This window comes from Rhinopithecus roxellana, chromosome 8 (assembly GCF_007565055.1).
Source record: "Rhinopithecus roxellana isolate Shanxi Qingling chromosome 8, ASM756505v1, whole genome shotgun sequence".
Lineage (NCBI taxonomy): Eukaryota > Metazoa > Chordata > Mammalia > Primates > Cercopithecidae > Rhinopithecus > Rhinopithecus roxellana.
In genome coordinates, this window is record NC_044556.1 from 124041402 (window position 1) to 124058418 (window position 17017).

The following is a 17017-nucleotide window of genomic DNA, read 5'->3' on the forward strand; positions in this document are numbered from 1 at the left end:
TCGTTTCTACAAGAAATACAAAAATTCGCTAGATGTGGTGGCACACACCTGTAGTCCCAACTATTTGGTGGGCTGAGGTGGGAGGTTTACTTGAGCCCGGGGAAGTCGAGGCTGCAGTGAGCTGTGTTTGCACCACTGCACTCCAGCCTGAGACCCTGTCACAAAAACAAAACAACAACAACAACAAAAACTATGTATCTCCGGCTCTGACCCTAGAGATTCTGATTCAGAGTGTTGGTGTGGGGCCAGGCGTCTTTATGTTTTTTGGATTTTACAGGTGATTTTATCCTATCTTCTCGGGTGAGAACCACTGACATAGGGCAATGGTCAGCAAACCTTTTTGGTAAATGGTCAGATAGTAAATATTTTAGGCTTTACATGGCATATGGTCTCTGTCACAGCTATTTGACTCTGTCATTGTAGTTTTAGAGCAGCTATAGACAATATGTAAACAAATAAGAATGAGTGTTTCTAATACAGCTTTATTTATAAAAACAGACAAAAGGAAGTGGCAGACCAGATTTGGTCCCCAGACAATTACTTACCAACGCTTTCTTATATGGAGGGAGATTTTATTTGTTATAGCCAGGGAAAGTATATTATTATTATATTCAATGGCGGCATTAAAAGCCTTACAGTGTTGGGTGCAATACACAGTTAATTAAACAGACAATGCTCCTGCCTTCCAAAGAATTAGTCATTCAAAGCAACAACAACACAGACATAATATTTATAAGTAATCCTGCATGAGTAATTATCACATAAACAAATGACTATACAAGACTACATGTGAAACTGAGTTCAGGAATGGCCAGATTCTCCTAACGCTTCCATTTATAAATATCAGATAAAATAAAAGGAACATAAGGACTCATTCAGGAACCAATGTAAAGAAGAGAATGATGCCCCAGTGTAGCTCCCTTTTTTCAGCAAGAGGCTGTAAGGGAGCATCTTTTAAAAAGGGATCCTTTAAATAGTACTTCATGGCTTTCCACGTGGCTGAATTTACCTTCTCTCAACACTGATTTCTCCATCAAAATACATTACTGTCTGATTTATCCTGAGTTTAGGGGCTATACTACGATTGAGTTTAATGATAGCAGTGCTCATTACCTTTAACCTGGAACAAAGAAAAATATCTTCTGTCTTAATAGGAATAGTAAACTTCAGGGAAAAGCCAGTGGATCCGTCCATGTGGATGTGTGCGCATGTGTGTATAGGCATGTTTAAATAAAGTTGTTGGTAATTTAGTAACCTACTGCCTACAATGGTGGAGAGGATCCAGTAGTAGCTGTTGGATAGGGCAAAGTTCTTATATAGCCCTGAGGGATGGGCAAGTGTTGTGAACTTAGTAATTTTGGCTGACCAACATCTGACTCTCTCCTCCTCCCTCTCTTTGGGAATTCTCCATTTGGGAGTTTTAGTGGATGGCAGGGTCTCTTCTCCCACTATAAGGACTGGGAAAGTTCAGATACTTGCCTAAATGCCCTCCCCTAATCTGCCAAACACAAAATACACAACCAACTAGGGTGAAGGAAAGTGATCTAAGCTTGGTTGACTATAAATGTTGTTAGTTGGGACTGTGAATCTGCGTGAGTTACAGAGAATTAAGTAGAATTCATCCCACTAGCAGCACTGGTATCAAGAGTCTGGTGGGACATCAGAGTCTGATGGCAGCAATCCCTGAGGTGATGGCCAGCATCCACTGGCAGTGGGAATAGTACCCTTACCAGGGCATTTGAAGGCTGACATTAGCTGTGATTCTGGCTGTCTAGGTTCTCCCAATTCCTGTTCTTCAAAACTGTGAACTGCCTAGGTGCGGTGGCTCAGGCCTGTAATCCCAACACTTTAGGAGGCTTGAACTCAGGAGTTCAAGACCAGTCTGGGCAACATGACGAAACCCCTTCTCTACCAAAAATACAAAAAAAAAAAAAAAAAAAAAAAAAAATAGCTAGGCATGGTGGTGTGTGCCTGTGGTCCCAGCTACTCAGGAGGCTGAGGTGGGAGGATCACTTCAGCCTGGGAGGCTGTGGCTGCAGTGAGCCAAGATCATGCTATTGCACTCCAACCTGGGTGACAGAGTGAGACCCCATCTCAAAAAAACAAAAGAAACAAAGAAACTTTGAGCTACTCAGTTTGCTCCTAGTAAATTCCTATTCTGCTTAAGTTAGCCACTGAGATAGTTTGACCTGTAAGAAAAAGAGTGTAGAAAACAAGAGACTGCAGAAGTAATCTATTTTTCTTTTTCTCATAGAGACACCTTTTACTCAGTTTAAAGGAATTCTCCATGTTTTTTCTTTTTCTATGCCCTGATTTTTATGATTGCAGTTGTCAGAGTCTCAAAACTTCAAGGTACATCTATATCCATTTCACTTAAATCGAAGTGAAGGTATCCTAAACGACATATTTCCTTCTGTTAACTCAGTTCATTTATTATTACCAAATAAGCCGTCCTTTCAAGCTTTTGATTTGAACTTTTTACCCATCTGCCAAGAATGTTCAGTGTCTACTTTAAAACTAATATTGCACTAATTTCTCAAGGGGAAAGTCTCCATATCAATTTCTCTCTTAGTCAGGATTTATATCCCAGGGGAGAAAAAGAAGAATGAAATAATCTCTTTCTTGGCTAAAAACTATTATAAAAAATAATTTTTTTTCTTGAATTCTTAACAAGAATTTTTCTAATCAAGCATTTCATCTGGGGCAATCAAGCAATCAAAGCCTTCCTTACTAAAATTACATGGGAAAATAATTATTTTCCACATTTTTGCAAAAATATTGTAACTACCAAAATAGAAATGTTCATTTATGTTTTTTTTTTTCTGCAAAGAAACTTAACCTTGTTTCTGCAACATCTAATTGAGTCACAAATATTCTCAAGTGATGATACAAAAGTCACAGAACAAAATTAATTTGCATTCACTTTATCACAATCACAACAACTATTTGGTAACCTGCTATGTGCCACATAACACCATAGACATCGTGCTATTTTGTTTGTTTGTTTGTTTTTCTGTCACCCAGGCTGGAGTGCAGTGGCACCATCTCAGCTCACTGCAGCCTCTGTCTCCCGGGTTCAAATGATCCTCATGCCTCAGCCTCCCGAGTAGCTGGGATTACAGGCGCCTGCCACCACACCCGGCTAATGTTTGTATTTTTATCAGAGACAGGGTTTCACCATTTTGGCCAGACTGGCCTTAAACTCCTGACCTTAGGTGATTTGCCTGCCTCAGCCTCCCGAAATGCTGGGATTATTGGCATGAGCCACTGTGTCCAGTCGTGCTATGTTGATACAACAGTAAACAAAATAGACAGGGTCTGTCCCTCAGAGGCTTATAGTTTAGTGTGGAAGATAGAAGACTTATAATTAAATAACCACAAGTATGTTGAGTGTCCTGAAGGCCAAAGTACATGGGATGTTTAGCAGTAAGAATTGACCTAGTCTGATGAACAGAGAAGGTTCCTCAAGAAAGTGGTGTTTAAGCTGAAGCGAAAGGATGAGTAGGAATTAGCTAGGCAAATGAGGAGTAAAATGTTTCAGGCAGAGGATAGCATGTGCAATATCTCTGAGGTAGGAAGAAGTGTGGTATATTCAAGGAACTAACAGAAATCCAGTTTGGCTAAAGAAAGTATAGAGATTCAGAGGGAGCCTAGCAAACAAAAAAGATGTCGCAGAGTCCGGCAGGTAGACCTTGGAAGTCAAAGTAGAGATTTTGAGGTTTATTTAATTTATTTTTTCAATATCTTCAAATCATTTAATTGAGCTTTATTTTAAGTTAAATTTGCCAGATAGTGTACAGGATGTCAAATTAATTTATATTTTAATTAAATAGTAGTATTTTAGTATATGTCCCAAATATTACATGGGACATAAATTGAAAAAATTATCCATTATTTATGTGCAATTAAAATTTAGGCCAAGAGCAGTGGCTCACGCCTGTAATCCCAGCACTTTGGGAGGCTGAGGCAGGCAGATCACCTGAGGGCAGGAATTTGAGACCAACTTGGCCAACATGGTGAAACCTCATCTTTACTAAAAATATAAAAATTAGCTGGGCATGGTGGCTTGCACCTGTAATCCCAGCTACTTGGGAGGCTGGGGCAGGAGAATTGCTTGGACGATTCTCCAAGGTGGAGGTTGCCATGAGCCAAGATCACACCACTGCACTCTAGCCTGGGCAACAAGAGTGAAACTCTGTCTCAAAAAAATAAATAAATAAATAAAAAATAAAAAACTGATTTAACTGAGCATCCCATATTGTACTTTGCTAAATCTGGCAACCCTACTCCTTATTTATTTATTTATTTATTTAGGAGATACAGGGTCTCACTCTGTCTCACTCCAGGCTGGAGTGCAGTGGCACAATCATAGCTCACTGTAACCTCAAACTCTTGGGCTTAAGTGATCCTCTTGTCTCAACCTCTTTAGTAGCTAGGATACAGGCAAGCTCCACCTCACCGGGCTATTCTCTATTTTAAGAGCAAAGTCTGAAAGGCTAAAGAGGGACATGGCAAGATTTCCTTGTTAGCCAGGCGCAGTGGCTCATGCCTGTAATCCCAGGATTTTGGGAGGCTGAGGAGGGCAGATCACTTGAGCCCAGGTGTTTGAGACCACCATCATAAAAAGAAAGCATCCCCCACGTCTAGAAGCTTTATATTCATTATATTGAATCTTTACAATCCTGGAAGATGGATATTTTTATTGCCATTTTACAGAATAAGGAACTGAGGTTTGGGATGGTTATATATAACTCCAAATAAAACAGTAAATAGCAGAACTGGGATTCAAAGCCAGTTCTACTCATTCCAGTGTACTCATTCTATATTATAACAGTGCTGACTCTCTTGGCTATCTCAAGTAAATTTAGCTAATCTAAAGCTTGAATGGCTTTCTTTTTTAAATGATGGTAATAACCCATTTGACTCAGTTAATGATAAGATACAGGGCTGGTCCTGAGCCTGTTTACCTCCAGATCCATTTCTTGCTTTACTTGATCTCTGAATCACAGTAAGGACTGGCCTTCCTGTGTCAGCTGCCTTCCTGGTGTGCTTGGCTAAGCAGGAGGAAAAAGAAGCCAAGTTACTTCTTGCTGATTCTCTTCCTCCTGCTTCAGGTGGAATCCTGGGCAACAGCTATTTCCTTCATGGCCCCAGCTGAGGCTGAGCAGGCTTCCATCAGCTAGTCCCTGGGCCTCTGTAAAACATTTTCCTCTTTGTCCCTTTAAACTAGTGTTGTTGGTGGCTAATCTCTGGATTGCCCCTTCTAAAACCATGTAACTAATTCCGTGCATCAAACTTTGTCTGTTTTAAGTGTTTAGAGGATCTTCCACAAGCCTGATAGGACCCTGTTGGTATGGACATTGTCTTGACCAGTGTCATGGATAGGATATTGCTAGTTTGGACTGAAGGACCTCTCTTTTCATTCTGATAATATCTAATCTTACTGGTGAGAGACTAAAAATACTATTACTATTATTATTATTTTTAGCTTAAAGCTTTGAATTCTGTCATTGATAATACCACCAAACATTTTTACATACTTCAGCTATAATCGAAGAAAACGGCTGGGCATGGTAGCTCATGCCTGTAATCCTAGCTCCTTGGGAAGCTGAAGAGGGTGGATTGCTTGAGCTCAGGAGTTCAAAACCAGTCTGAGCAACATGGTGAAACCCCATCTCTACAAAAAAACACAAAAATTAGCCAGGCATGTTGGCACTTGCCTGTAGTACCAGCTACTTATAGGACTGAGGCAGGAGGATTGCTTGAAATCTGGGAGGTCAAGGTTGCAGTTAGCCAAGATGGCGCCGCTATACTCCAGCTTGGGTGATCAAGTGATACCCTGTTTTGATATATATACATATGCATATATCTATGTATATATATTCAAAGAATAGTCTATTTCACTAGAAGGGCTAATTGTACCCACAGCCTCTTTCTAGGGAAATCTTTAACAATACAATATCCTTGGGTATCAGAATAAGTGGATGTGTTTGTTCCTCTTGACTGGACCAGATGAGTGCCATTGCCCCAAGAACGGTAAGCTATTGACTGGCTGGCTTCCTATGAAAGAACTTGGAGTGAGAGCTTTGTCGTCAGGTCCTTAGTAACAATCTATCTGGTGTTTGATCTATAGATTTAGGGGGTCAATTAGTTGGTATTAGAAGCAAGGGCAGAAAGTCACCCTGAGAGAAACAGAATCATAGAGAAAAGATATGATGTTAATAGCTGAGCACTCAGGAAATGTTGGCAAGTTCTTGCAGCAGAGAGGATGCTTTATTTGTGCTGAATCCTGAAGAAGTTTTTAGTTCAGAAACCACAGTACTGACTCTGTCCATTTCAGCTGTATTCAGATTCACATTATTCCTGTGTAATCCCATGATCTTGCCATTTCCTATTTTCCTGGTTGACTGAGATTTGTGGCTAAGATTCGTCTTTATTTTCTTTTTAAAATTTCCCTGAATATCTTTTTAACATCACACACTGGGGCCTATTATGGGAAGCGGGAGGGGGGAGGGATGGCATTGGGAGTTATACCTGATGTAAATGATGATTTGATGGGTGCTGACGAGTTGATGGGTGCAGCACACCAATATGGCACAAGTATACATATATAACAAACCTGCACGTTGTGCACATGTACCCTAGAACTTAAAGTATAATAAAAAAAAAAAAAAAGAAAAATACAAGGAGGTCGTATTCTTTGCCATCCAATATTGATACAATTTTTAAAATTATAAATGTGTTATTGAAAAATACTTTCATAAATTACAGTTCTATAAAAAAAAAATTCCCTGAATATCTTTTTAGTAAACCATCTACTACTTGATATAATCTGAGTATACTTATGTGTCCTGCAACTGATATAAAAACCTAAAACAGTTTTTAAGGCATCTTTAGGTTTTTTCCATTTTTTTCTTTTTTTTTTTTTTGAGACAGAGTCTTGCTCTGTCACCCAGGCTAGAGTGCAGTGGCGTGATCTCAGCTCACTGCAAACTCCACCTCCTGGGTCCAAGTGATTCTCCTGCCTCAGCCTCCTGAGTAGCTGTGATTACAGGCAAATGCCACCACATCCTGCTAATTGTTGATTTTTAGTAGAGATGGGGTTTCTCCATGTTGGTCGGGCTGGTCTTGAACTCCTGACCTCGTGATCCACCTGCCTCGGCCTCCCACAGTGCTGGGATTAAAGGCATGAGCCACTGTGCCTAGCCACGACCCACTAATGTTTAGTAGAGATGGGGTTTTGTCATGTTGGCCAGGCTGGTCTCGAACTCCTGACCTCAAGTGATCCACCCACCTCAGCCTCCCAAAGTGCTAGGATTACTGGCATGAGCCACCGTGCCCAGCTAGCATCTAATCTTAATTGAGTGCTGAGGATGTGTCAGACATTGTTCTAAATGTACTAACTCATTTAAATTCTTACAACAGTTTTATAAATTGGTATTATTACTATTGGCACCATTTTACAAATGAGGAAATGTAGGAAAGAGAATGGTTAAGTTACCGCCCAGCAGTCACTCATCAAAACTGTGGGAAAGCTGGAAACTGAGCATGGCAATCTGCTGCAGGATCTGGACTGTGAAGTCGTCCTGCGAAAGAGTAGGAGGAAAAATTACCCAATATTGTTGAAAATGCAAAAACATATTTTCAGGTATACTCAGTGGAGATTTTGGAATCAATCCAAGAGATCAGTTTGGTTTTGACCTTCACAAGAGGTTGAAGACTCAGAAATATTTATTGGGCTGGGTGCAGTAGCTCATGCCTATAATCCCAGCACTTTGAGAGGCTGCGGCCAGAGGATTGCTTGAGGCCAGGAGTTTGAGACCAGCTTGAACAATACAGTGAGATCCCTGTCTCTACAAAAAAATTAAAAAAAAATTAGCCAGGCATGGGGGTGTATACCTGTAATCCTAGCTACTTGGGAGGCCAAGGTAGGAAGATCACTTGAACCCAGGAACTGAGGCTTCAGTGAGCTATGATCATGCCACTGCACTGCAGCCTAAGTGACAGAGTAAGACTCTGTCTCTAAAAACTAAATAAAATACAGAAATTTATTGAAGGTCAGAGAGAATTAAAAAATTCATCAGTGTTCTAAATCACCCAAAGAATATATGGGATACAATGTATTTTGATACCCTAGGAAAATAGCCACATAAAAAAGCACATCCTTGGGTATGAACCAAGAGTTTACTTGTATTACAAACAACTTTATCTACTGAACAATTGGAGGCTGTCTCTGCAGGTTGAGAGTAAGCATTGGGCCAAGCTTAAATCAGCAGCTCTTGTTCATAAGGAGATCATGAAGGCTGGGCGTGATGCTGGCTCACACCTGTAATCCCGGCTCACACCTGTAATCCCAACACTTTGAGAGACCAAGGTGGGAGGATCACTGGAGCCCAGGAGTTCAAGACCAGCCTGGGCAATGTGGCGAGATACTATCTCTAAAAAAAAAAAAACAAAAGCAAATCTTGAGATCCAGCAACACCTTTGGACAACTTATTTCTTCCCTCAGGGATTTATGTAATTTGTCCTGCATTCCTTTGTCCTACACAGTTGCCACCACACCGTCTATGTTTCTCCTCACAAGGCTGTCTAGGAAACCATCTCTTCAGCCTTCTCTAACCATCCTCAATTACCTTAGAAACAAAGCCCAGAGGCCCTTTTCCTTTTTAAGGAATCACTGCTAATTGCTATGGGGAAACAAATTTGTAGGCAAAAGAAATAGACGAAAATGGGGAAAGCAACAAATAATCACAAAATGTAAACAAGTTCTACAAATTTTCCTAATATTTTACCAACATGAGTCAGGAGACTGGGGCTAAACTAGTTTTATCATAGTCCTACCCGGAACTTGCTTTGTGCATAATTGTTATTTTTTGAGCACTTATATGCTGGGCACTGTCTGAATCATTTTACTTATCCTAGCTCCTCATAACATCCTTGTGCAGTAGGCATCCTATTTCATATAAGGAAACAGGCACAGTTTAGCATCCTATTTCATATGAGGAAACAGGCACAGAAGGGTTGGCTACTTGCCCAAGGTGACAATGAATAATAACAGAGTCATGATTCAAACTGCAGCTGCCTAGCTCTGAAGTCTACTCTCTTGACTACTGCACTATATGGCTTTTCTGGTGTGGTCAAATCAGGACAGATGGTTGTCAAGTGGAAGTGTGTAACAATTTGGGGCACTGAGTGGAAGTATGGCTTAAGGGTTCTGGCAGGCTCTCCTTAGCAGTGTACTTGGCAAGATCACCACTGCCTGGTGACTGCTCCTCAGCTTTGGAGATTCGTAATCTGGATTTTCTCCATTACCCAGATATGAATAGTGTCTTGAAGGCAGTTCAGACTGACCAAACTCGGGACACTTATGAACTGGCCATAATGTCATAAGGCATTTCTCTTTCCAGTGTCTGGAAACTCTTACTGCTCTCTGGGGCTCCCTCTTCCTGCCATCAGGGGCCCTGGAAAACCAGAGAGTTTACTAGTGAGAGTGGAATTGTAGCAAGTGAAGTAGAAAATTTGAGAGGTAATACAGGTTGAACATCCCTAATCTGAAAGTCCAAAATCAAAAATACTCCAAAATCTGAAATATTTTCTCTACTGACATGATGCCACAAGTGAACAATCCTACACCTGATCTCGTGTAATGGGTCAAAATGCAGACGCATAACACAGTTTATTCAGCATCCTCAAAGGAAACAAGACCCTCCCACTTGTGTGTGAATTTACTTTTGTGTAAATAAGTGTCAGAAAATTATTGTTTGTCAATAGCACATAAATTTTGAGTCAGGAATGATAGTGATGCCAAACAAACACATGTTGTCCACATGGGTAACCAAGACAGTGACACCTTTGCTTTCTGACAGTTCATTGTACACAAACTTTGTTTCATGCACAAAATTATTTAAAATGTTGTATAGAATTACCTTCAGGCTCTGTGTATAAAGTATGTATGAAACATAAATGAGCTGAGCACCATGGCTAGCTCCTGTAATCCCAGTTACTCAGGAGGCAGAGACAGGAAAATCCGCTTGAGGCCAGGAGTTCAAGGTCAGTCTGGGTAATGTAGCAAGACCTCATCTGTAAAAAATTTTTAAATTAGCTAGGCGTGGCAGCTTGTGCTTGTAGTCCTAGCTACTGGGAGGCTAAGGCAGAAGGATCATTTGAGCCCAAGAGCCTAATAATTTAAGGCTACAGTGAGCTATGATCATGCCATTGCATTCCAGCCTGGTTGACAGGTTTTTTTTTTTTTTTCCTCTAGTGAAAAAAAGAAGAAGAAGAAGAAGAAGAAGAAGAAGAAGAAGAAGAAGAAGAAGAAGAAGAAGGAGAAGGAGAAGGAGAAGGAGAAGGAGAAGGAGAAGGAGAAGGAGAAGGAGAAGGAGAAGGAGAAGGAGAAGGAGAAGGAGAAGGAGAAGGAGAAGGAGAAGGAGAAGGAGAAGGAGAAGAAGAAGAAGAAAAAGAAGAAGAAGAAGAGGAAGAGGAGGAGGAAGAAGAAGAGGAGGAAGAAAGAAAAGGAACATAAATGAATTTCATATTTAGTCTTAGGTCTCATCCCTAAAACATCTCATTATGCATACACAATTTTTTTTTTTTTTTAAAGACAGTCTCACTCTGTCGCCCAGGCGGGAGTGCAGTGGCATGATCTCAGCTTACTACAACCTCTGCCTCCCAGGTTCAAGCAATTCTCTGCCTTAGTCTCCTGAGTAGCTGAGATTATACGCACCCACCACCATGCTTGGCTAACTTTTTGTATTTTTAGTAGAGATGTGATTTCACCATCTTGGCCAGGTTGGTCTTGAACTCCTGACCTCATGATCCACTCGCATCAGCCTCCCAAAGTGCTGGGATTACAAGTATGAGCCACCGCGCTGGACCTTAAGCTTTTGTATTTTTAGTAGAGACGGGGTTTCACCATATTGGTAAGGCTGATCTCAAACTCCTGACCTCAGGTGATCTGCCTGTCTTGGCCTCCCAAAGTGTTGGGATTAAAGGCGTGAGCCACTGCGCCTGGCCCAAATATTTTAAAATCCAGAAAAATCCAAAATCTAATCCCAAGCATTTTCGTCTCCAGTTTTTTGTTTGTTTGTTTGTTTTTGAGAGGGAGTCTCACTCTGTCGCCCAGGCTGGAGTGCAAGTGGTACAATCTCAGTTCACTGCAACCTCCGCCTCCTGGGTTCAAGCGATTCTCCTGTCTCAGCCTCCCGAGTAGCTGGGATTACAGGTGTGTGCCACCACGCCTAGCTAATTTTTTTTGTATTTTTAGTAGACATGGGGTTTCACCATGTTGGCCAGGCTAGTCTGGAACTCCTGACCTCAAGTGATCCACTCCCCTCAGTCTCTGAAGTGGTGAGATTACATAGGCATGAGCCACCGTGCTGGCCATGTTGATCCCATTCTATCTTCCTGCCCTCTTATTGAACTGTCTTCCCCCAACTCGCATGTAGAACTTTGAGGAGTGAAATCAGATCAAATATTTCTTTCTTTTTTTTTTTTTTTTTTTTTTTTTGAGGCAAGGCCTCACTCTGTCACCCAGGCTGGAGTACAGTGACATGATCATGGCTCACAGCAGCCTCCTGGGCTCCTGGGCTCAAATGATCCTCCTACCTAAGATGCCCAAATAGCTAGGACTACTGTTGCGTGCCACCATGCCTGGTTAAGTTTTTGTTTTTGTTTGTTTTTGTTTTTTGAAACGGAGTTTTGCTCTTGTTGCCAGGCTGGAGTACAATGGCGCGATTTTGGCTCACCACAACCTCCACCTCCCGGGTTCAAGTGATTCTCCTGCCTCAGCCTCCCGAGCAGCTGGTATTACAGGCATGTACCACCATGCCTAGCTAATTTTGTAATTTTAGTAGAGACAGAGTTTCTCCATGTTGGTCAGGCTGGTCTTGAATTCCCGACCTCAGATAATCCGCCCCCCTTGGCCTCCCAAAGTGCTGGGATTACAGGAGTGAGCCACCGTGCCCGGTGTTAATTTATTATTATTTGTAGAGAGGGGTCTTGCTTTGTTGCCCAGGCTAGTCTTGAACTCTTGGCCTCAAACGATCCTCCCACCTCAGCCTTCAAAGCACTGGGATTATAGACATTAGCCACTGTGCCTGGCTCAAATACTTCCTATAAACTCTTTTTGACTAGTTAATAAATGCATATCTCAATAGGAAAAAATCTCAAGAATCAAGAATCTTCATTATGGTTTTTAGGCTGCATTCTTTGAACATTGAGCGTATACTTTTGTTTTTCACTTCTTTCTTTTTTTGTTTTTGATATTTAGGTGTCCAAAAGCAAAAAGGATGTATTTTAGTAGTCTACAAGAGAATTATTGGATACTACCTTTTTTTTTTTTTTCGGAGACCTCGTCTTGCTCTGTTGCCCAGGCTGGTGCTGGAGTCCAGTAGCACAATCATAGTTCACTGCAGCCTTGACCTCTTGAACTCCTGGGCTCAAACAATCCTCCCACCTCAGCTTCTCAAGTAGCTGACACTACAGGTGCACACCACTACACCCGGCTAATTAAAAAAATTTTTTTTCTTGGCCAGGTGCAGTGGCTCATGCCTGTAATTGCAGCACTTTGGGAGCCAAGGCAGGCAGATCACGAGGTCAGGAGATCAAGACCATCCTGGCTAACACGGTGAAACCCAGTCTCTACTAAAAATACAAAACAATTAGCTGGGTGTGGTGGCAGGCACCTGTAGTCCCAGGTACTCAGGAGGCTGAGGCAGGAGAATGGTGTGAACCTGGGAGGCGGAGCTTGCAGTGAGCCGAGATTGCGTCACTGCACTCCAGCCTGGGCAATAGAGCAAGACTCTGTCACAAAAGAAAAAACATATATGTTCATATATATATATATATGTTTACACAAATATAAACATATATACACACAAATATACATATATATATATTTTTATTTGTAGAAACAGGGTCTCACTGTGTTGACCAGGCTGGTTTTGAACCTCTGGCCTTAAGCAATCTTCCAGCCTTAGCCTCCCAAAGTGCTGGGGTTACAGGCATGAGCCACTGTGGATACTACCTTCTTTTTTTTTTTTTTTTTGCTAGTTCCCTATACACCTGAAAATCTCTTGAGTTTCATTGTATTCCTCCAAATATTGTTTGATTCTTCTCCAAACACTAACAAAGATAACTTTAGAATTATCTAGAGTTACTTAGAGTTAATGCTCTACCTTTCAGAAAGATCCCAATATTCTCTATAATGTGTACTGGTCTTATTATTTTATGTAGACACACTGCACTTCCTTAGTGCCTTTCATCTGAGGATCATAAAGTGCACAGCAAACATTAATTAATTCTTACAACAACTTTGTGAACTATAATTTTTATGTGCATATAGTAAATGAATCACCCAAAGACCAGCAAAACACAGCCTTTGTGAAGGAAGACTAGGCTTGGCACAACTGAACGTATAAACAACCTATTCAAATGGTTTAGGTCAGGAAAGAAGACATCATTTTTCATTGAACTAAAACCACCAATGGAGTTTCAATAAGAAAATGAGTATCCAAATAATGACTTACCTAAATGTCCACAAGCAGAACTTGGACTTTTGAAACAAACACTATCAGAAAAAGAAGGAGGCGTTAGAGTCTATTAATAGCTACACCTTCAATCTTATTGTCACTCCCAAAACAAGTACTTGGGCAAGAAGGAAGCAGGCCTAGTCATTAACTGCAGCTTTGATTTAGTATCAGTCAAAGAAAGTGTGCCACAGGCTGACTCATCAACACTCTGCTTCCTACCTAGATTCCCCTGAGTTTCTCTCACTCAGGTGTGTAGCAGGCCAAGGCCTATTTAGCAGAAAAGAGATTAAATCATTATTGTGTTTTAGGCCACTCTCTTTAACAAAAATAAAATCAGAAATATAATTTATAAAGGAAAATATTTACAAGAAAATGGCTTCCTTCTTTTCTGAGTTGACTTACTGAAACTTCAAGAATATGTACCAACAAATGCTTTGCTCGGGGAAACTGATTTAACACCTTTTCTTTTACTGGGAGCTCATCTTTATTCTAGCTTTTTATTTATAAATTTTCAAGTATACTTAAAGTAGATAGAATGATATAATAAAAACCTCAGAGCCGGACACAGTGGCTCACGCCTGTAATCCCAGCACTTTGGGAGGCCGAAGAGGACAGATCACCTGAGGTCAGGAGTTCAAGACCAACCTGGTCAACATGGAGAAACCCCATCTCTACTAAATAAAAAAAAATTAGCCAGGTGTGGTGGCGCATGCCTGCAATCCCAGCTACTCAGGAGGCTGAGGCACGAGAATTGCTTGAACCCGAGAGGCAGAGGTTGCAGTGAGCTGATTTTGCATCACTGCACTCTACCTGGGCGATAGAATAAGACTCTGTCTCAAGAGAAAAAAAAAAAAGAATTAATAAAAACCTCAGGTACCCACCACTCACCTCTAGCAGTTATCTCAGCTCCTCTTACTCAAACATTGTCATGTAATGTACACTGCAGAAATTCTCAGTCTCTTGGTTTGACAACAACAGCACAGTTATCTCAAAGGGTCACATAGAATCCTGAAAGCTAAATTTTATTTTTATTTTTATTTATTATTATTATTTTTTGAGACAGAGTCTTGCTCTGTCACCCAGGCTGGTGTGCAGTGGTGCAATCTCAACTCACTGCAACCTCTGCCTCAGGGGTTCAAGTGAGTCTTGTGCCTCAGCCACCTGAGTAGCTGCGATTACAGGTGGGCACCACCACACCTGCTAATTTTTGTATTGTTAGTAGAGATGGGGTTTTACCATGTAGGCCACGCTGGTCTTGAATTCCTGACCTCAAGTGATCCACCTGCCTCAACTTCCCAAAGTGCTGAGATTACTGGTGTGAGCCACCCCACCTGGCCAACAAACAATAATTTGTTGACCTATTCCTCCAAAGTACTTCCCAATATTTGTCCTAGAAACAACATCCCCTCTTTTTTTTCCATTTTACCTGTTTCTTTATGATTTATGCCCATATTCTTGATAATATCTTTATAAAACTGCCTCTTGATTCATCACTTTTAGAAATCATCAGTTGACTTCCTGGCATAGTAAAAAGAGTTTACCTGTTCAACAAATATTAATTGAACAGCTACTATATGACAAATTCTGCTCTACGTGCTGGGGTACCAGAGGCACAAAACAGACAACGCCTTGATTTTGTGGAACCTGCAATCAAGTGGATTAGACCCTTTTACAATCCTTCCACCCATTTCCCATAGTTCTGTTATAATCATATAATAATTTTAGTTAAATTAATCATCTGTGTTTGTCTATGTAGCTATTGTTCACTGTAGTGATCTAAACTGTACTATAATTGTGTTTCTTCTTTCTGCAACTCTTGAATACCTTAGACCATTTGTACTGCTGTAACAAAATACCACAGCCTGAGTAATTTATGAACAGTAGATATTTCTCTTTCACAGTTCTGGAGGCTGGAAGATCAAGATCAAGGCATTCAGCATCTTGTGAGGGCCTTCTTGCTGCATCCTCACTTGGCAGAAGGAAGGCAGAGGGCAAAAAGAGCTGAACTCTGTGTGAAACTTCTTTTTTATAAAGACCCTAATTCCATTCACAAAGGAGGTGCCTTCAAGACCTAATTACCTCCCAAAGGCACCGCCTCTTAATATTATTGCGTTGGAAATTAAGTTTCAACATGAATTTTGGGCAACACATTCAGACTATAGCAGGTTGTTAACAACCTAATTAGAATCCCAATCCATTTTTTCCCTAGTTTACCCCCAAATGTTCATACATGTCAGAAAAGTAATCTTTTTTTTTCTTTTTTCGAGATGGGTTTTTGCTGTGTTGCCTAGGCTGGAGTGCACTGGCTATTTATAGGAGCGTTCGTAGCTCACTGCAGCCTCTAACTACTCCTATCCTTCTGCCTCCACCTCCTTAATTGCTAGGATTATAGGCACATGCCACCACACCTGGCTGCAGTCAGTTTTCTTATTTTCCTAGAGCCTCATATGTGGAAACTGCTGTTTTGTTTCCGTCTGTATTGATTGCTCTCTAGGCCTGCTGCGTTGCTACTGCATTGTACTATTTCCTAGATTCCATGTTTTTCTCTGTCTTGATCTATATCCCCTTTTTATTGAAGTGTATTCTTAATGAAAGTCAGAGAAAGATAGAAATAAATTTTCTGGGTCCTCGAATACATGAAAACGTCTTTAATCTATCTTCCAGTTTGAAAGGTATTTTTTTTTTCTCAGAATTCTGAAAGCATTGCTTCAATTATCTTCTAGCATTCAGTACTGACGACAGAATTCTGATATTGTTCTCTTTCTTGCTCTTTTGAATAGGATCCATTTTTCCTCTCTGGAAGCTTTAGAATCTTCTCTTTATCTATGGAGTTTCAAAATTTCACAATGACAAATCCTTGTGTGAATTACTTTTTTTCAGTCATTGCTCAAGGTATTTGGGTTTCTTTCCATTTGTAGACTACTGTCTTGTGGGTCAGGGCAATTTCTAGTATTATTTCTTTGATAGTTCCTCTCTATTGACTCTTTTTCAGAAATTTACAACTTGGATGTTGGCCTTTCTAGATTGATCCTTTACATCTCTTTTATTTTCTACTGTTTGTTTTCTGAGAGATTTCACTTTCTCTTTTAACCCTTCTAATCATATTATTCTTTACAAGGGTCCCCAAGCCCCGGGCCATGGACTGGTACTGGTCTGTGGTCTGTTGGGAACCAGGCTGCACAGCAGGAGGTGAGTGGCTGGCAAGGAAGCATCACCGCCTGAGCTCAGATCAGTGGCAGCATTCGATTCTCGTAGAAGCGCGAACCCTATTGTGAACTGCACTTGTGAGAGATCTAGGTTATGTGCTCCTTATGAGAATCTAATGCCTGATGATCTGAGGTGGAACAGTTTCATCCCCAAATCATCCCCCCAACTCCCACAACTGCCATCCATGGAAAAACTCTTCCACAAAACCAGTCCCTGGTGACCGCTACTTTAAGGGATCACATTTTTAATTTCTAAGATATCTTTTGTGTTCTCTGCTTATT

At 40.8% G+C, this 17017-nt stretch overlaps 1 protein-coding gene across 1 annotated transcript in view; it reads right to left on the reverse strand.

Moving 5' to 3' along the window:
* Positions 1-9420: 9420 nt before the first annotated feature.
* The window catches only part of LOC115899008 (60S ribosomal protein L30-like), a 50407-nt gene continuing 42810 nt past the window's right edge, over positions 9421-17017 (reverse strand). The window contains exon 2 of the mRNA XM_030934951.1: positions 9421-9461. Coding sequence (XP_030790811.1) covers positions 9421-9461 — 41 coding nt within the window. The remainder of the gene's footprint in view (positions 9462-17017) is intronic.